Here is a 19421-nt window from a genome sequence, read left to right as displayed (position 1 = left end):
CTCAGGGTCCCCTCTAAAAGATGAATGCCCCAAAAGCTTCTGCTATTGCAGCCTTGGCCACCCCCCAAGTGTCCCTTCTTGTCCCCCACCCCAGCTTTGTCAGCATCAGTCCAGATGTTGGATCATCCCAGATCAATTCCTCCCCTTCCAGGGGTCCCTTCTAAAAGACAAACACTCAAAACCCCAACTTCAGTGGTCCTGGTGATGCTCAGGGCTTTCCCCTCCTCTGTGTGGGGGCTGATAGTTGAGGTTGCAGCCTCCAAATGTCCCCTCCTGTCCCCATGTCACCCCCCCCAGCCACAGCAGCACCAATAAACCCAGTGCAAGCACTGCCCCTCCCGGGGTTCCCTCTGAACACCCAAACCAGCAGCTCCTACAGGTCCCGGGGGTGCTCCCTGCCCTCCTCACCCGTGCAGCCGGTGATGTTGGTGGCCCCCACCGGTCCGAAGGTGTCACCACGGGGACACAAGTCACAGGAGAGCTGCCCTTCCTTCTCCTGGTAGGTGCCGGGGGGGCAGGGGACGCACTGCTCGGTCTGCCCGTGGTAATACGTTCCCTGCGAGCAGCTGACTGAGAGCCGGGGGGGGACGTCAGTGATGTGACAAGGTGGTGGCTGTCCCCACCGGGTCTCCACCCGCACCCCGTGATGCTCCTCTCTTACCACACTTGGTACCGAGGCGCTGCTGGCCCGGTCCGCAGCTTTCCTGCCTCTCGGGGGCCACGCTCAGCTTCCTGGCGACCTCGTACTCCATCCCCGCGAACCGGAGCAGGAACCGTTCCTGGTTGATGGATTTCTTCAGGGCTTTGATGGCCGACTTCAGCTTTTTCTCCACCCGCTGGCGCAGGCAGTGCAGGTTGCAGCTGGCTGGGGGTGCAGGGGGGGAATGGGGGTACAGGGGGAAGAGGGGAGGCAGTAAGGAGGGAGGGAGGGAGAGGGAAACCCAGCAGGATGAAGACCAGCTCCCAAATGCAAGTGCTGCCCAGAGCATCCCAGCCCAGTGTGGGATGAGAACTGGTTCAGCTTTCCCTGCTGCATGGGGATGGCAATGTCCCCTTGGTCCCACCACCAACACTCTGGTCCCACCACTCTTCTTTTGGTTTCACCAATGCCCCCCTAGTCCCAGCATCACCCCCTGGTTCCACCACCATCCCTCTGATCCCACCACCATCCCTTTGGTTCCACCACCACCCCTCTGGGCACCATCGCTTTGGTCTCATCAAAATCCCCTTGGTCCCAGCCTCACACCCCTGGTCCCAGCATCATCCCCCTGGTCCCACCACCATCCCCCTGGTTCCACCACTATCCCTTTGGTCCCATCAAAATCCCCTCAGCCCCAGCATCACCCCCTCTGGTCCCACCACCATCCCCCTGGTTCCACCACTATCCCTTTGGTCCCATCAAAATCCCCTCAGCCCCAGCATCACCCCCTCTGGTCCCACCACTACCCCCCTGGTCCCATTACTCTCCCTCTGGTCCCACCACCATTCCCCTGGTCCCACCACTATCTCTCTGGTCCCACTACCACCCCTCTGGGCCCACCATCATCCCCATGGTCCCACCATTCCCCTGCCTGCACACAAGACTGACCAAGCCAACCCTGTGCCCACCTGTGGTCTCCTCTGGTTTGATTTCTGCCTCAAACTCCAGGGTGATCCGTGTCACCTCCTTGTTGGGGGAGTTGCGGGCCCGGCGTCCCTTCCCTTTCTTGGATGAGTCACACTTGAGGTTGACAAAGGTGACCTGGCAGTCGGAGCAAGGTGCCGAACCCCCTGCACGTGGGGGGACAGTCAGGACCCTGTTCCTCCCAGGGGGATGGGCACCCTGCAACCCCCCTGTCACCCCACCTCACCTTGAGCCCCGACCTTCCCGGCCTCCTCCTGCTTGCCCTTGGCCCGTGGGTGCAGGTGGCATTTGGCATCCTTGATCTTGAAGGAAGCTTTTTGCTTGATTGGTGCAGCAGCAGTCTCTAAAAGAAAAGGCAGGTGCTCAACAACCCCTGGGTGGGGTGGCTCTGGCTGGAGGTGGCCGTGGGCACCCTGGGACCCTCTTACCGAGGCACTGCTGGCTGCTGTTGCTGGGTCTCTGCTGCCCACCCTGCCGCAGGATGGGGGTCCCACAGCTCACTGTGTAGCTGCTGTCAGACTCTGAGGGAAGGAGGGATGGGAGTCAGGGGATGCTGGAGTGGCTGCCCTGTCCCCCAGGGGGTGCAGGGACAGATGGCTGTGCTGTGGGGGGACAATGCCCAGCACCCCCCCACGGAGATCCTGCACCAGGGACCCATCCCGTGGATCTACACCCAACACCAAGACCCCTGAGCAACCCCCTCCCTCCTTGCCCTGCCCACTACTGGGTGCTCTGGCCACGCAGCTGCTCCTTCCCCCACACCAGTTTGGGTCACCCAGGGAACTGGGGACTCCCTTGCCCGTGCTGGTGGTGGCAGCACTGCTGGTACCTGGCAGGAAGCGGGCCCTGGAGGCACAGGTGAGGGCACAGCTGTCCTTCTTGCCCATCTTGTTGCAGGTGAGGGTGGCCCGTGGTGGCACTGAACCCGGCAGGCATTTCAGCAGCTCTGAGGGACATGCACCAGCTGGTGACAACAAGCAGGGATGCCCGTGGCTGGCACAGCCTGGGGACCCACAAGGGACCCCTGTGCCATCCCAGGCCACTGGGGGGGGATTCCCAGGGAGGAGAGGGTGATAGGGGGTGGCATGGGGACCCAGGACCAGCATCCCAACCCCCCCAGCTCCTCCTTGGAGATGTGATTGATTGGATTTAATTTTATTTTTTTTTTGGGGGGGGGGTATGAGGGCAGATGGCTGCCCCCGCCATGAAAACAACTCTTGGGGACACTCTCTGGTGCAAAAGCTCATTGCCAGCCCTGAGAAAAAGCAACGAGACAGCCAAGGGCAGAGTGGGAAGTGCAACATCTTACAGCCCTTCCCACTCAGACCCACGTGAGATGCAGCCAAAAGCCACCCAGCACAGAGCATCCTTGAGCTGGGACACCCCCCTCCCCCCTCGTGCTTCCCCCACCCTGAATCCCAACAGCCCCAAGTGACAGAGGGACCACAAGGCATCTGGCTGGGGAATGCAGGGGGGTCTCTGGCCATGCCAGGTCCTGCCCCCCATACCTGTACAGTCTTTTTTGTTCCAGTGCAGCTTGCAGCCACTGGGACAGGTGCACTGGTAGCTGCCAGGAGTGTTGATGCAGCCAAATTTGCAGCCCCCCCGGTTGATGCTGCACTCGTCGATGTCTGCAAGGAAAAAAGGAGAGGTGGTGGGTGAGGGGCAGCAGCAGGGGAGCTGAGCAGGACATCCCCCACCCCAGCTCTGGCTCTGAGTCACTGCATTGTCTCGGGGATGGGATTTTGGACCATGCCAGCCCCACGGGGACAAGGGAAACCCTGAGTCCTGATGTCCCCCAGGGCCAGGCAGTGACGGGTGCAGCCCACCCAGGCTGAGCCCCGCGGGGAGCAGCAGACAGAGCTGACATGGAAGCATTTAGCAGCCCAGTTCAAAGGCAGCTGCTTGGCAGCCCTGGCCCCTCTCCCTCTGCCCTGGCCCAAAATGGGGAGCTGATCCTGGCACGAAGCAGGGCTGGAGGTGGGGAACAGGCAGGGACGGAGCTGTCCCCCTAAACAACCCTCTCCCTGCCCCACTCTCCCTTCTCAGAAGCATCAGGGGGAGTCAGTGACCCCTCCAGGGAGGGTCATGCCCAGAGCATCCCCAGGGCCCTGCTGGCTCATGCTGGGTGTGTATTTTTGGAGCACAAGGAGGGTCACCCACCCTCACCAACCAGGCAGTGCCAGAGCATGTGGCCTCGTGTCACCAGGTCCCCAGGCTGATGGCACCGCTGTCACGACATGCTCCAGTGACCCCCCGAAGTGTGTTCCATCTGCATCCCTGCTTCCAGGGCACCACAAGCCCCCGCCCTTGGGAGCTCTCCCTGCCTCGTGAAACTTCAATCAAACCCTTTTGATGTTCCCCTTCCCACCCTGTCCCAGCTCCCTGCCAGAAAAACACCGGGGGTTTCTCCCTCTCTCCTGCTGCAGACAAGTCGCAAATTGTTCCTGTCGCTGCGTTTGATGTTCCAGACGCCAGTGTCTGGCTGCCAGCCCCCTCCCCGCCCGGCCCCGCCTTGGGGTACGCAGGGAACCGACCCTCCCCGGGAGCCCTGGGAGGGAGTGGGAACCCCAGGGGTCCCGCTGCCACCGGGCCGCGGGGCTGCCCCATCCCTGGGTGCCCTGCGTGTGACTCCCCGGGAACCAAACCCGGCAGGGTGCTGGGCTCCTCCTGCCAGCATCCTCCCAGCCCTCCCAGACCTACCTCCGCAGTGGGTCAGCCCATACAGTGTGTAGCCCTTGTTGCAGAGGCACTGGAAGCTGCCGGGGGTGTTGATGCAGAGGTGGTCGCAGGTCCGGTCGAAGGAGCACTCATCGATGTCTGAAGGGAAGGCGAGAGGGAGGGGTGAGGGCTGGAAAGGTGGAGGGGGCAGCCCCGGACACAAGGACAGTCCCCTTCCTGCTCCAGCTGCTCCAGCAGCCTGGGGAATGCACTGGGATGTTGTGGGACCCTACACTGGGTTGTTGTGGGACCCTACACTGGGATGTTGTGGGACCCTACACTGGGATGCTCCAGGCATCCAGCACCAGAATGCTTTGGGGACCCAGAACTGGGATGCTGTGGGGACTCAGAACTGAGATACTCCAGGGATTTAGCACTGGGATGCACTAGGGATCAAGAAATAGGATGCTCCAGGAATCCAACACCAGAGTGCTCTGGGGATCCAAAATCAGGATGCTGCAAGACCCTGTGCTCCCACCCTGCCTGTTGCCAAGCTCCCTCCTTGCCCACTCCAGGTACTGCTGCACAGGAGCAGCTGCCCACTGCACCAGCATCTCCCCTGTCCCGACCTCTGCACTTCAAACATGCCAAGCCGGGCCACCAGCGTGTCCCTTATGTGGGATGTGCAGGAAAGTGCTGGGAGGAAAAGGTGGAAGAGAAGGGAGGAAGCTTGGGAGAGACCCAGAGGTGCCAGAGTGGGTGCTGAGCTCAGGGTGCCCTCCCAGAACACACAGGGTGCTGCTGGGGTCCCCTGGCACGGGTGCTCTGGAGCAGAGCCAACAGCCCCAGGATGGGAATGGTCCCTGTGCCCGGGCAGTCCCCTGTGGGGCTGCAGGGGACACCACAACCATCATCCCAACCAGGCTGGAGGATTTCACTGGGGCTGCCTCACTGCTGGCTTGAACTGTGCTGTGAGAAGAGCCCAGAAATCCTCAGCTTGGGAGCAGGGCTGGGACAGCAGCCCAGCTCTGCAGATCAAAGCACTAAGCCCCAGCCCAGAACCCAAATCCACCACTAATCCCCTGAAGGATGTGCATGGTCCAGAGGAGAGCAAAATGAAAGCAGGAAGCGGGCCAGGACTCCTCCAGCCACTGCGGGAGGGCTGAGCAATGCTGGAGGGCAGGAGAGGGGATGTCCCCGGGCAGGGCAGGGTCTGGGGGTCCTGCTGTCCCTCACCTTGGCAGTTCCTCTCGTTGATGAGCAGCTTGTAGCCCTTCTTGCAGCTGCACTCAAAGCTGCCCACTGTGTTCCTGCAGATGTGGTCGCAGCCCCCGTTGTTGAGCCGGCACTCGTCGATGTCTGGTGGGGACAGGGGACACGTGTCACGCTCTGGCTGGGATGTTCAGCCAGCAGAGAGGGGTCTTCCCCTCCAGACCCCATCCCCACTGGGAGCCAGCAAATGGAGGAAACCCTTTGGGCTCTGATGGTCACCAGGACAGTGTGGCTGCTGGTTTGATCTGGGTGCATTTGGGGAGCCAAAGCACGACGCTGGGGAAGGGCAAAACTCCTGGGTTCTGTCCCCTTTGGAAGTTGTGCAGAGCATCACATTTGTGCAGGTCTCAGCATCACCCGGAGCAGAGCCAGGAGCCAGGGTCTCAAAAAGAGCCTCAAAGATGGAGAATACCAGATCAGAGTCCATAGGGTCCCAGGTTTGGGCTGGGGGCTGCTTTTGGAGACCAGGAGCAGCAAGAATAAAGACCAAGCTGGGAGGGGAAACCCCCTCCTTCCAAAAGCTGCTCAAACAAAGCTAAAAATCACAATGCACAGTAACTGCAAAGAGACCCAACAACCTGGAAAGAGGCTGGAACTTGGGGGTTTTTTTGGTGCTGGTTTTTTTTGTTTGTTTGCTTGCTTGGTTGGCTCTTTTGAGTTTTTTCCCCCTTTTCAACTAATCACAAAATTTACTGCCAGGAAAAGACCTGTAAAATGGAAGGAGACCAGGAAGAAGCAGCCACCATCCCCATCCCTCCAGCCCCCAGCCACCAACACCAGGGAGGCAGCTCTGCCTCTCTGAGGCTGGGGTTTTCTTTTTTATGACTGTGAGGGAGCGAGCTGTAAACCCTGCAGCCATAATAAAACCCCAGACACAGGGGATGTGGCTCCGGGTTATTGCACGTTCCTGGAAACTGCAGAACTGGAGAAGCAGAGGCAGGAACGGGGGGGATGCTCTGATAAAATAACAGGGAGCAGGGGGGTTCTGGAAGCAGTCAGCAGGTAGGAAGGCAGCTCGCAGCAGGATGGGCTTTCCTTTCAACCAGGGTCAAGTTCCTGGAGCTGCCAAAAGACAAAATGCAGGCACCAGCCAGCCCCAGGGTCCCCTTACCCAGGGGGGAGCAGGTTTTGGGTGGCCGGGGTGACCCCAATCCCAGGATCAATTCCCCTTGCAGGGACAGGTGGATGTTGCTGGGAATGTGGCATCCCATGGTGTCCTCCCCCAGCTGGATGTGGTGCTTGGTGCAGAGGGACTCATGCATCCCAAATTCCCAGAGTGGGCTGGGATTCCTGCACACCCAGGCCCGACTCATGGGGAAACTGAGGCAGCAGGATGGAACAAAGTGGGATGGGACCTCCAGCCCCACAGCTGCCATGCCATCACCTCTGACTTGACCTGTCCCAAATTCCCACCTCCCAGTGGGCTTCCCAGGGGCAACCACGGTGCCTTCAACAGGCAGCTGGGTGGCAGCTCCTGGGGGTGATCCCTGTCCCCACCCCACGGATGGAAACACCCAGCAAGAAAATGCTGCGGGCAGCATCGACCTGAGTTAAACCTGAGTTAAACCTGTTCCAAGGGCACTGAGGACACACGGGGGGGACAGGGAGGCAGCCAGGGGGGAACAGGGAGCTCTGTGTGCACCCACACACCTTTGCAGGTCTTCCTGTCAGGCTGGAGCATGAAGCCCATGGGGCAGCTGCAGTGCACCCCGGTGGCCGCGTCGTGACACTTGCTGTCACAGCCCCCGTTGTTGACAGCACACGTCTCTGCAAGGAGAAGGGAGAGAATGGCCAAGGTGAGGTTCCAGTGCCAAAAATGCTGGGGTGGGTCACACCCCATGCCATCCAAACATCCCCATGCCACCCAAACATCCCCGTGCCATCCAGGTGTCCCCGGGCCACCTAGATGTCCCCATGCTGCAGGCTGGGAGAGGCTGCAAACCTCCCTGCAGAGCCCACCCAAAGCCCCCTGGGCTTTTCACACAGCTTTAACAAGGTCGGGGAGACCCCAAATTAATAAACACCCGAACACAGAGCACATGAGGGTAAAGCATCAACACAGATGATCCAGCACCTGTTGCCTCTCCAATCACCCCAAACTCTTCCACGGGGATTTTGGAGGTGAAACAAGGGCGAGTGTGATTCACCCTGGTGCTAAGGCAGGAAAAAGCACCCACGTTTCAGGGTTTGCTGTCCAAACTCCTGCACAACCCTCCCGCCTTCCAACAACCCCTGCCCCGGGGATCTGCATTCAGGGCATGCAGATCCCCATGCCCCGGGGGGTTGGGGACAGCCCTGTCCCCTCCTTAGAGGAGCATCACCCGGCTGTCCCAGGGAGGACGGGGCCGGGGACACAGGCAGGGACGTGCAGGCAGAGCCGCTGCCTGTTGCGAAAGAGCCGGCACTGGTGGTGCTGGGAAAAGCGGAGGAGGTTCCACGGAGGCTCTTTGTTCCCCAAACACGTCGGCTTTTCAGCTGACAGAAGGAAAAAGAAGCTCACTGGGATTAATCTCGCCACGCTCATCTCCCCCACGCTGGCATCGGGGCGCACAGCGTGTCCCTCTCCCTTCCAAAAAAAAAAAAAAAAAAATAAAATAAAATGAGAAGAGGTCCGGCGGAGTTTGGCTTTGGCAGCCCCAAGGAGGAGGAATTGGATTTCCAAGTGACCAAGTCCCTGCCCTTGGTGTGCAAAATGCAGCCCCGGGGCTCCCCGGAGGTGCCCGGGATGCAGCTCCCCAGGGGTGCAGGTGCACAGCGCAGGTCCCCAGGGGGGTGGCAGGGCCTGGGTCCCACCCCCCCGGCTGCCACCAGGCTGCAAAGCCACCAGTGGCCCTGAACTGATGGTCCCTGACTGTCACCCACCCCGTCCAGTGTCGTGGGCTAATTTGGGAGACACTTCATATAATTAGAACACACACACAGAGGCAGGCAGCAGCAGTGGAAAAAAAATCAATTAAAAAAAAAAAAAAAAAAAAAAAAAAAAAAAAAAAAAAGGAAAAAAAAGCTAATTATTCCAGTTTTATCAAAATCAGCTGTTGTTGGTAGGACTAGAAGGGACACTAATTTAAATGAAGCATTTTCAGCTTGACAGCTTCCCTGTGAGATCAATCCTCAATTTCGGTCCTAACCACCAAAACAATGGTTTGAAGTGCATTAAGTTGTTCACAAAGGATAATAAAATATTCCTTTCAGAAGGCTGGGTCGCTTGGATAAATGAGGCATTTAGGCTTCAAGGAACCCAAGATGAAAATGCCTTGAAGAAATTCCTTGGAAAGAGCAAATCCCAGGTTCTCCTCACGGGGTGGGAATGACTGAACCATCCAACCATTCGCCGCAGGGCGAGGGAGCTGGGATCGCTCTGTGCTCGTCTTGCCGCTGCTATTTTTATGATGTCCCATAATAAGAGAACAAAAGGGACCATTTTATTAAATTAATAGCCCAGCACAATTACAAAACGTAACGGCAAGGGAGGGATTGCTGGAGAAGTTCTGCCTCCAGCCAGGTCCTCCCGCAGGGACCGTCCCCTCCCCGCGGCTCCGGGCTGCGGGTGACACCACGCCGAAGGGAAAGGAAACTTTCTGGAAGGCCGATGAATTATTTAACGCCAGCCTTTGTTCCAGCAGCTGATGCAGAAGCAGCCCAGGGAGGATTGATTTAACAGGGTCGAGGCCGAGATGAGACGTCGGGCTCTGCTTTTGGTGGGACTGCGGAGGGGCTGGAGCGGGGAGGATGCAGCATCCCATCTCCCCTGCCGGCACCTTCGCAAAACCAGGAATTCGGGTGGGGATGTCACGCAAGCCCTTACCCCACCCTCCCGTGCAGGATGGGGCTGTGCGTGGGGTGGGAGCGGAGCCAGCCCGCAGCTTCACCGCCTCGGCAAAGCGGGGACCGCGTCCTCTGCTCGCCAAAAGCTGGGAGGGGTGGTGAGGGGATGGATACCTGGGAGAGGGTGGAGGACCCCCGGGAGAGCAGCATTGTTCGGGGGGGTTAGGGGGGAACGAGAGCTGCTCCCAGCCAGCGTGACTCACCCAGCCACCCAGGGCTTTGGCGAGGGCCTCCATGCTCGGGGCGGGGGGTGAGGGGGGGTGAGAAGAAGACAAAGCAGCTTGCACACACACACACACACACACACACACACACACACACACACACACACACACACACACACACACAGATGCTCTTTCCCACCCTCCTCCATCCAGCCCAGCTTCCCCACCGCCGTGCCATGGAAATTCTCGCCCTGCTCAGCACCCTCACCCCCGCCCGTGCCCCCGCACGGCTCTGCCCGCACACGCTCCGGATTCGCCTTCACCTGCCGGGAAGCAGCAATCCCCGGGGGATTGCCAGCCCGCCGGCCACAGGAGGGAACTGCACAGGGAACAGAGGGATAGCAGCGGGGTTGGCTGCAGGGAGAGGAGCTGGGGGTCCCCCCCTCCTCCCAGCCCTGCGGGGAAGGCTCTGAGGTGCCCCCCAAAAGCCGGGCTGGGTGCTCCTGGCCACCAGCAAACTGCAAACCCGCAGCTCCTCCTGGACATGTCGGGAGTTTTCATGCACCCAGCACATCCATGAAGAAGATTCCCCAGGGCAGCCATGCTGCTGCACCTTCAACCTGCCTCAGTTTCCTTGCTGGAGGAGCAGAGGCCTTGCCTTACCTTTGTGAAGGGCTTAGAGACCCCACAGGGGCTGCAAAGAAATACTTGGGGCAGCAGCTGAGGTGCCCGGGCTGACCAAGGGACATTGCAGCCACCACATTTGCTGCAGCTCTGGGCTGGGCACCTCCAGGGCCAAACCCTGGGACACCCTGAATGTCCCCACACCCCTAGAGAGGACCATCCAGGAGTGGGTGAGCTCTGGGAAGGGGTAACACAGCACAGAGCATCCCCCTCCCCATCACCCAGCCACTGCCAGCCCACCTCTGGCTCCTTTGGAGCTTGTCTGGGGGGGCTGGGGGGATAACCATCTCCACAGCCACTGGGAAAGGCATCATCCCCTCCCCTGCACCAGGCTGGATCGACCACAGCCACGCAACAGCCCCCACCTCATGCAAGTGCAGCCAGGGGAAAAGTTCCTTCCTCTGTCCCCAAAAGCAGAGCCTGAGGCCAGGCTGGTGTCAAAGCAGCAGCAGGGGGGGGACAGAGTTAGTGAGGCATGCAGTTAGCTTGACAGCTCAGCCCCCCCGAAGCCCCCCCCCCCCCCCTCGTTAGGATCTGGAGATGAGAGTCTTAGGGTTAGACCCCTTCGGAGAGATAGAGAGAACAAAAATATTTACCATTAGAAAACGTCTCAAGGATAACGTGTTGCTGGAAGTGTCTCTCCCCTGTTTAACATTATAAAAAAGTGATTTAGAAACTGTGTCCAGCAAGGAGCTTGGTTGGTGTCACATGTCAATGGGTTCCACTCTGCTGCCTTTACAGCCAAATTGTCCCTTGGGAGGGTTTGGTTTTTTTGTTGGGTTTTTTTTTTTTCCCCCCACCTCCCAAAAAAGCCAAACCTCAAGGTTTGGGGCTGATGCTATGGTCCCCTCCATCACTCTGTCTGAAGCATCCCGTGTCCCTCAGCCTCTCCAAACCCCCTCCAGTTCCATGCTCAGTGTTGGAGCAGGCAGAGCCCCAAGTCAGAGGGAGGAAGCGCGTTTTGGGGAGCGTTAGTGCAGCCCGTTAGTCAGGGGAGTTGAGTCCTCACCAGAGCAAAAACCAACATGTTCTGGGTGTGCTGCAATCCCTGAGAGGAGCCACAGACTTCAGGAAGGTGACTGAGTCCCACTGGTGGCACTTGCACCCCAAGCCAGGGGTCAGCACAAATCTGGGGCTGCTCAGCCTCCCCCATGCAGCCATTCGGCTGGGTGTGGGAGGGCACAGCCCCGGGGGTGCTGAGCACCCCAGGGAACATACTGGGGGACACACAAACAGCCAAGAATGGGCTGAGAGAAGCCTGGGGAAAGCCACAGTCCCCCAAATTGCTGCAAAACCACTTTGGGGGCACTGTCTTGAAAATGAACTTCAGCTTTGCCCTGCAAAGGAAACTGCCTGGCACCACCCATCCATGTCCCTTCCTCATCCTGGGCATTCTGGGGAGGGGACAAGGCACACCAACCACTTCTTTTTGCTCCAGTGTGGGAACAGAGCCCCGTGGCAGAAGCAGAAGAGCCCCAAGGTGAGTGTGGGGCTGGGATGCCTGGGGCAGGTGGAGCCCATTGCCCACACAACTTAAGAGAGATGAGCTTGAGGAGAAACAAGGCCGGGTCCATGTGGAGGGGGAAGCAGAGAAACAGCCCCCAGCTGGCCCGGGGGGGCTCAGGCTGAGGGCAGGGGTCCAGCAGTGGGGACACGGGGTGCCAAGGTTCAGCAGGGACTGCATCCCCCTTGGGGAGGTCGATGCCTACAGAGGAGCCATGGCCACAACCACCTGCTCCGTGTCCCCGTGTCCCAGAGCCTTCCTGCACCCTGGGCCCTTTGCTCAGTGTCCCCAGCAGTGACCCAGCAGTGGGGCTGGTGCAGCCCCTGCTCCCAGCCCCCTGTCCCAGCCCCACAAATCCAGGGAGCATTGGCCATGCCACCCGGGCACAGGTCAGGAAATCTCCCATAAAACTCGAGCTGGCTTGGGTTTCCCTCTCCATCTAATCAGATTTCCTCCCCACCCACCACTTCCTGCCCCCACGGTGCTCACTGGGGGACAGTGACCCCAAATTTCACCAGGAGGGAGCTGCAACCATGCCCTGCCTTACAAATCTTCCCAGAAAGCCAAAATCTGCATCAACCAACCAGGGCATCCCGGGCTGCATCTCCCCACGAGCGCTGCACCCTGGGCTGCTGGAGGGAGATGTTACATGCTGCTTTTTTTTTTTTTTTTTTTTTTTAAATCCCAACCAACCAACCAAAAAAATAAAAAGGCTTTTTTTTTTTTTTTTGAGCATAAATATAAATATATAAGGTCATCGGCCTCCCCTCCCAGCTCCCCCTCCCCCTGGAGCCTCCAGACATGTTGGGAGCCATTAGGGCTGGCCCCGCTTTGCTCAGAGGCATGTTATTCATTATCTGCATTTTTAAAAGCAGCAATAAAAAGCGGAAAAATGAAAAACACCGGCCGTGGCCTAATGAAACTGTCACTCAAAGGGGCTGATCGTGCTTCCTGCCCCGTGGTGTGATCTGAAGGGAACCTGGACCAGGGGCCTGTCCCGGCAGCCCATCAAAAGCACCGCGTACAATTTCAAAGCCCGTGGCCCGGGGAGTGAGTTTGCGTTTCCCCTCGCTGGAAACTTTATTCCCCTTGAAATGATGAAATATTTCAGAGGAAATGGGGAAGGGGCGGCGGAGGGAGCAGCAGGGATGGCAGGGGTTGGGGGCAGGGGGGTGGGGGGACACAGGGCTGTTTGCTGAGCCCTGGTTGTAAAACAAGAAAGGGTGGTTATAAATATCCAGGCAGGTACCTCGGCTGTAAAGCTGCTGGCTGAGCATCCCCACTGCCAGAGCACAATCCCAGAGTGGTCCCGTGGTGGGGCTGGGGGCTGGGAATCCCCCAGGGGATGTGGGAGCCGAGAGGACCCCTTCCCGTGGAGAGGGGATATGAGGGATGTGAAGGGTGAAGGGGTTGGTTTGGGGCTGGTGCTGCCCCTCAAATCCTCTCTCGCTGGGTTTGATTTCCCCTGGGGAGGTGGGAAGGGGAGAGCTCATGGGGAGACATTGTCCCAGGGTGCCCCCAGAAGCTGTGGCTGCCCCATCCCTGGCAGGGTTGAAGGTTGGATGGGGCTTGGAGCATCCTGGGCTGGGGGAGGGGTCCCTGCACTGGATCTCTAGGGTCCCTCCAACCCAAACCAGTCCATGGTTCTTTATACTGGCTCTGGTGGGAGATGGAAGTGAAAGGGGGAGATTTCATCCAAGGCCATGAGGATGAATGATTTTGGAACCCCCTGAATCCCATTCTGAGTCCCTGGGTACCTGTAGTACCCAAGTACTGAGACTTTGGCAAACAGAGCCCTGCCAAGCAGCCCCCAAATCATGGGATGCTCCAGAGAGCAGCTCTGCACCCAGCAGCTCAGGAACAGCACCCGGTGCCACCCCCCTGGAGTCCTCACACCAACACACACACCACAGGCACAGGGACCTCTGTCCAGGAGGAACACACCAATGGACACACCCCAGGGTCCCCAAGTCCCTGTCAGATGCCCCGAGCATCCCTCAAGCTGCTGGGGAGCTGCCAGGGTTTGGGGGGCTCCTCTGCCCCCCATCCCGAGGTTGGAGCTGTCTTTGGGAAGCACTGAGAGTTTTCTGTTCAGGCACAGCAGGACCACAGGGAGCCAAAACCTCTCTCTTGCTTTCAATTCCTTTTTCTTTTTTATTTTGCAATAAGAACTCAAATGTCTAGAGCAATTTGTGGACTTAATCACTCCCCAAATGTAACAGTTTTTTAAATCAAATCAGCTGTTAAGCAGCTCAAGCATCTGAAACCAGTAAAACTTCCATCTCTGTTTGATGTTTTACAATTTGAAAACACACACAGGAAAAGGACAATTCTGGGGGTGGTTGAGTTGTCAGGTTGTTGGGGTTTGGGCTTGTTGTTGTTTTAATTTTTTTTTAATGCAAGACAATTGTTCCTGAGTTCCAAGTCAGAGTGGATCATCGTGGCCAAACCTGTCCCCTCAGTGTCCCTCCCTGCATGCTGCTGGGGCATGGGGACATCCTCCTCCTTCTCCAGCAGCATGGAGGCAGGCAGGGACCTCTGCCCACACCTGTGCACAACCAACCTGTCCCCAGATGTCCCCTCCAGCATCCCCAGGGCCACCTTTGCTCCCCGTGGTTCAGCTGTGACCCATCCCTGCAGCCGGCGGGTACCCGCAGCACCCCCAAAACATCCACTGAGTTCCTCCCATCTCAGCCAATGCAAACACCACATCCCAAAAAAAAAAAAACAAAAACCAAAACCCAAAAAACCAACGTTTCATCAACCAAGAGCAGATTGCCCAGGAAGGAAGAGAAGCCACCAAGCACCCCGTGTCCCTGTGTCCTGGTCACACCTACCTATGCACGTCACCCCGTCCGAGTGCAGCAGGAACTTGACGTGGCAGCCACACTTGGGGCCCTGGTCGGTGTCATCACAAGTGTGCTGGCAGCCCCCATTCCCATAGTTGCAGGTCACTGTGGAAGGCAAAGCACTGGCTGTCACCTTGTCCCCAACATCCCCAAGCAGAGAGACTGCTTGGAAAAAATCTCATCCCTACCCTAGGAGAGATCCCTCCCTCCCGGATGATTTCTAAAGCTTTTCCAAACTTCCCTGTGGGATCTTGGAAGCTTCAAACTGTTCTGTGGTTTTTCCCTTTGCTAAATGTCACTGGTGGAGCCCAAGCAAAGAGGACGAGGGGGCTGCTTGTCCCTGCCCCTGGATCTGGTGCTACAGGTGAAGGGTGGGACTTTCCCAAGCTCTGGAATGACTCAAGTGCTCCTGGGAATCCCTGCCAGCCCTCCCTGAGGGAAAAGTGTACTGTTCATTTAGCTTGGAGGGAAAATTGGCTCATGGGATTAAAACTCCATCTCATCATCCATTTTACACGTTTGTTGCAAACAGCAAATGAGAAATAAAATAAAAATAATTCCATCAACACATACATAACCAACTAACAAGCCTGGCAGTGCCAGCAAGATGCTGGCAGCAGATCAGAGAGGCTGAGAGCACAACAACCCCCAGGGGGAGGATTCCTGTGCTCCTCCTGTGCCAACTGCACTCGCCCTGCTCATATCCCATTAGGAAAACAAAGACGGGGAGACGGGGACAGGGAATGCTGCACCTCTGGGACCCCTTTTTACTCCATCTCAGCCCTCCCAGTGCAAGGACATGAGGTCTCCTGGCAGAGGTGGGTGCCAGGAGCACCATCTGCAAGGGCAACAGAGGGAGGGCCAGAGGAAAAGGAGGCCAAGGGGCTTCAGGCTCAGTAAATCAACCGGTACCAGGGGGACTCGGGGCTTTGCAGCAGGGCCAGGAGGGGGCTGTACAATGGGGACAATGTCAGGGGTCCCTGGAGGCTGTGTCCCCACCCCTGGAGTGCTCCTTACGTTTGCAGTCACGTTGGTTCTTGGTGAGCTCGAAGCCGGGGCGGCACTCGCAGGCGATGCCCCCCTTGGGGGTCTCCCTGCAGATGTGGGCACAGCCGTGGTTCTTGTTCATGCAGTTCATTCCTTCTAAAAGAGAGAAGGGAAAGAAGAGAAGCTCCAAAAGCTCGCTGGCACCGACCCACAGGCACAGGAGGATGTCTGGGGTGGGACAGGGATGGGGAGAAGCGAGGAACGAGGGGAAAACCTCAGAAGTGAGGACCTTAGGAGGGACACAAAAACCCTGGGCAGCACCTCCAGCAGGCAGAAAAAAACACCCTGGAGCTTTGAGCATTTGATTCCTTCTCTTTGTCTTAGGGAAGACCCTGCTCCTACACCAGCCCTGCCTGGCACCCAGGGGATGGAGCCTTGCAGCTCTTTTTTGGAAGGAGTTGGGGTGAGCGAGGTTGGGATCCCAGGCCCCCAGCAGGCAGCTGTGGTGCTGTTCAACCAAGCAAGGAAGGGTTTGGGGGGGCTGAGCCAGGTTCAGGGGGGGCACAGAGCCCCAGGGCCATGCCCATAATCTGTGGGGTGAACTGACACCTGAGCTGCCAAAAGCTTGGGGCAGAGGGTGAGGGAAGATCCTTCTGGGATGAGGGTGTCCCAGAGGAGGATGCTGAGATGCACCAAGCATGCAAAGAAAGGGTAAAAAGTCACAGACTGGAGCCTGGAGTCCCAGGCTGCTCCTCATCACCTGCCTGGCAGATCCCTCCTGGCTCCAGGAGGGGTTTAAAGTACCAATACCCAGTGAGCCCCAACCCCTGGACTCTGCTTACTGGGAGAGACTGGTCAGTGCAAGGGAGAGGATCACAGTGCTGCAAGGGGGGGGGGGGGGGGCTGGGATCCATCTCCTGGGGCTTTTCACCCAGCAGTGTTTTATCCCCTCTGTGTCAGGAAGGAAGAAAGCAAGAGGGAGAATGAGAAAAAGAGAAAAAACAAAAAGAAAGGAGAAAAACTCCTGCCAGGAGTAGGAGAAGAGAGAGAAGGAGCTGGCAAGGACCCCAGAAGGAAGGAAGCAGCCATAATATTGAGGTTTAGCTCTCTAATACTGAATGCTTCTGCCTTGGCAGTGCCCGAGAGCCAGAAGTAAAGTCAGAACAGGCTTTAACATCAAGCTCCAAGTTGTCTTCAGCCCTCTGCTTTTTCCAGGCTCACAGTCTGGGGACCACCCTCCCTCCACAGCTGCTCCAGAGCCCAGAGACCACGTATGGAGGAGCTACAAGATCAATCTCAGGGTGCAGAAGCAGCACAGACCTTCCTGGGCCAACAACACTCTGAAGCCATCCAGTTAAAAATTAAAAAAAAATCAGCTCAAACCCCAGCACCTGCATCCCTGTCCTCAGCAAGGGCCACCCACTGTGTCACCAGGAGGGGGGAGCAGCCAGCTCATCTCCCTGGGACATCAGAGGGGATGGGGACATGGGAGATGCCACCACCAAACTGTCCTGGGCTGGGTAGGATTCCCTGGGGAGTTGGGGGGGGGAACCAGGCAGCTGGGAAGGAGGGAAGCAAAACCACTCAGCTGGCTTTTCTAAGCAGCAGAGATAAAAATCAGCAGAGATGCAAAAATCTCTCATTTCCTCCTATTTTGGCTAAGAGATTGCTCCAGACGGCAGCAATTTAGAGCTGATACTGAGATGAAGGACTCAGTGCTGCACAAGAGCTGGCAGGAGAAGAGCCTTGCAGGGTGGTGTAAGTATCCCAGGGTACCTTTTATTTAATAAAACACTGTGGATGTGGGGTTAACATCCTCCGTTGGGTATTATGGTGCTTGATAAAGGGGCCTGTGAGGGTTTTATCACAAAGATGTTCCTCAGCCCTGCAGAGCCCCTCCCAACCTGCTCATAAGGACTTGGGTTTTGAATTCCCAGCACCAAGCAGGGTCCTGAACCCACACTGGCATCTGAAACTGGGCAAGGGTGAAGGGAGAGGGACCTGCCCCCAAAATCTGGGAGACAGAGGGTGGCCTAGGGTGGGAAAATGCTGACAACCAACCTTCAGGGCGCTGGATGCAGGTGTGTTGGTTGTCACTGAGGAAGAAGCCCTCCCTGCAGAAGCACTCGTAGCTGCCCATCATGTTGACACAGGTCTGCTGGCAGCCCCCGTTGCCCTCTGAGCACTCGTCCAGGTCTGCAGAGAGAAGGTGGCCAAGGGTGAGTGAGCCTGGCACTGAGAGGATGGGGAATAAGGTCTGAGAGGTTTGCCACAGAGCAGCTCAGTTTTGCTTTACAATCCGTGATTTCCGAGCTAAGGAAAAAAAAAACCAAAAATCCCAGAGATGCCTGAGGGCTGCAGGGGGTGAAGGCAAAGCACATCAAGGGGTAGAGCCACACAGCTTCCCCAGCTGATGGGCAAAAAAGGTCACATTGCACAGATGGGAATGCCAAACCACAGAGAAAGGGATTTTCCTGGTCCTGGGAGCCCCAAAGCACCCAGAATACTCAGTCAGGACACTGGCTGCAGCTGCCTCTGGCTCCCAGCCTCTCCGAGCCCATCACTGGATGCCTGCACTTGATTAAGGGGAGCTGGGAAACCTTAGCTCAGAGCAGGGATAATTACTTGTGAGGAGACTCAAATCCCAGGCAGGGCTGCTGCCCTTGTGCCTGGTTCAGTTTAACAAACCAAGGCTGGAAGGGGCTGAAGTGCACAGGGTGATGCCCTTGCCCCAGGCTGCTCCTCCATCCCTGCAAATCCCTTGTTCCATGCAGAGCCCCGTCCTATTGCTCTCTCCAGAAGGTTTTTGGGGACAGTGGTCCAAGCTGAACCCACCAGTGCCCTGAGGTGTCAGATGAATGGGGATGCTGGGCTGGGGCAGGGAGGAAAACCCCCACCGTGGCCACCCCTGCTCCCTCTGGTCCCAAGGCTGGGTGATGGCATCAGGCCGGGGAGCGAGGAGCCCTGTGCCAAAAAAAACCTCCTGTGAACTCGAGAGTTGCAGAGGCAGCAGGCAGGGGGGAAGCTCAGCCCCACCAGCAGCACTGGAATAGCAGCTCAGGGATGGCACAAGGCAGGGGGGCTTCCAGCCTCCCCCCTGAGCACCACGGCATGCACCCAGCACCTTGCTTTGGGTCAGGGGATGGAGGGATGGATGGATGGGTGGAGGGATGGGTGGGTGGATGGATGGATGGATGGGTGGATGGGTGGAGGGATGGGTGGATGGATGGATGGGTGGATGGATGGATGGATGGATGGGTGGATGGATGGATGGATGGATGGATGGATGGATGGATGGATGGGTGGATGGATGGGTGGATGGATGGATGGGTGGATGGATGGATGGGTGGATGGATGGGTGGATGGGTGGGTGGATGGGTGGATGGATGGATGGATGGGTGGAGGGATGGATGGATGGATGGGTGGTTGGATGGATGGATGGATGGATGGATGGATGGATGGGTGGATGGATGGGTGGATGGATGGATGGGTGGATGGATGGATGGGTGGATGGATGGGTGGATGGGTGGGTGGATGGGTGGATGGATGGATGGATGGATGGATGGATGGATGGATGGGTGGGTGGTTGGATGGGTGGATGGATGGATGGATGGATGGATGGGTGGGTGGATGGATGGATGGATGGATGGATGGATGGGTGGGTGGATGGATGGATGGATGGATGGATGGATGGATGGATGGGTGGGTGGATGGATGGGTGGGTGGATGGATGGGTGGGTGTGTGGGTGGGTGGGTGGGTGGATGGATGCCCAAGCAGTGTGAGTGTCTCACACTGTGCCCCAGCCCCGGGGGATGCTGCAAGCCCAGGGGATGCTCAGAAATTGAAGCAG

General features: G+C 57.8%; 1 protein-coding gene across 2 annotated transcripts in view; it reads right to left on the bottom strand.

Annotated features, from left to right (window-relative positions):
* Nucleotides 1–19421, bottom strand: part of SCUBE3 (signal peptide, CUB domain and EGF like domain containing 3) — a 35469-nt gene that overhangs the window by 4309 nt on the left and 11739 nt on the right. Inside the window, exons 4-17 of one of the 2 annotated variants that reach the window (XM_071768426.1) lie at nt 17632–17766; nt 15601–15726; nt 14572–14688; nt 10827–10874; nt 7208–7324; nt 5522–5644; nt 4328–4444; nt 3133–3255; nt 2454–2570; nt 2053–2145; nt 1851–1967; nt 1609–1770; nt 662–865; nt 409–570 (exon numbers count right to left, since the gene is read on the bottom strand). In XM_071768426.1, the coding sequence (XP_071624527.1) occupies nt 409–570; nt 662–865; nt 1609–1770; nt 1851–1967; nt 2053–2145; nt 2454–2570; nt 3133–3255; nt 4328–4444; nt 5522–5644; nt 7208–7324; nt 10827–10874; nt 14572–14688; nt 15601–15726; nt 17632–17766 (1761 nt within the window). Of the gene's footprint in view, nt 1–408; nt 571–661; nt 866–1608; nt 1771–1850; nt 1968–2052; nt 2146–2453; nt 2589–3132; nt 3256–4327; nt 4445–5521; nt 5645–7207; nt 7325–10826; nt 10875–14571; nt 14689–15600; nt 15727–17631; nt 17767–19421 lie in introns of both variants that reach the window. The other variant, XM_071768425.1, reaches the window with a different exon arrangement.

The sequence above is a fragment of the Heliangelus exortis genome, chromosome 25 (genome assembly GCF_036169615.1).
Source record: "Heliangelus exortis chromosome 25, bHelExo1.hap1, whole genome shotgun sequence".
Classification (NCBI taxonomy): domain Eukaryota; kingdom Metazoa; phylum Chordata; class Aves; order Apodiformes; family Trochilidae; genus Heliangelus; species Heliangelus exortis.
The sequence above is the reverse complement of the archived record's forward strand: the minus strand, read 5'-3'. Positions and strand labels throughout refer to the sequence as shown.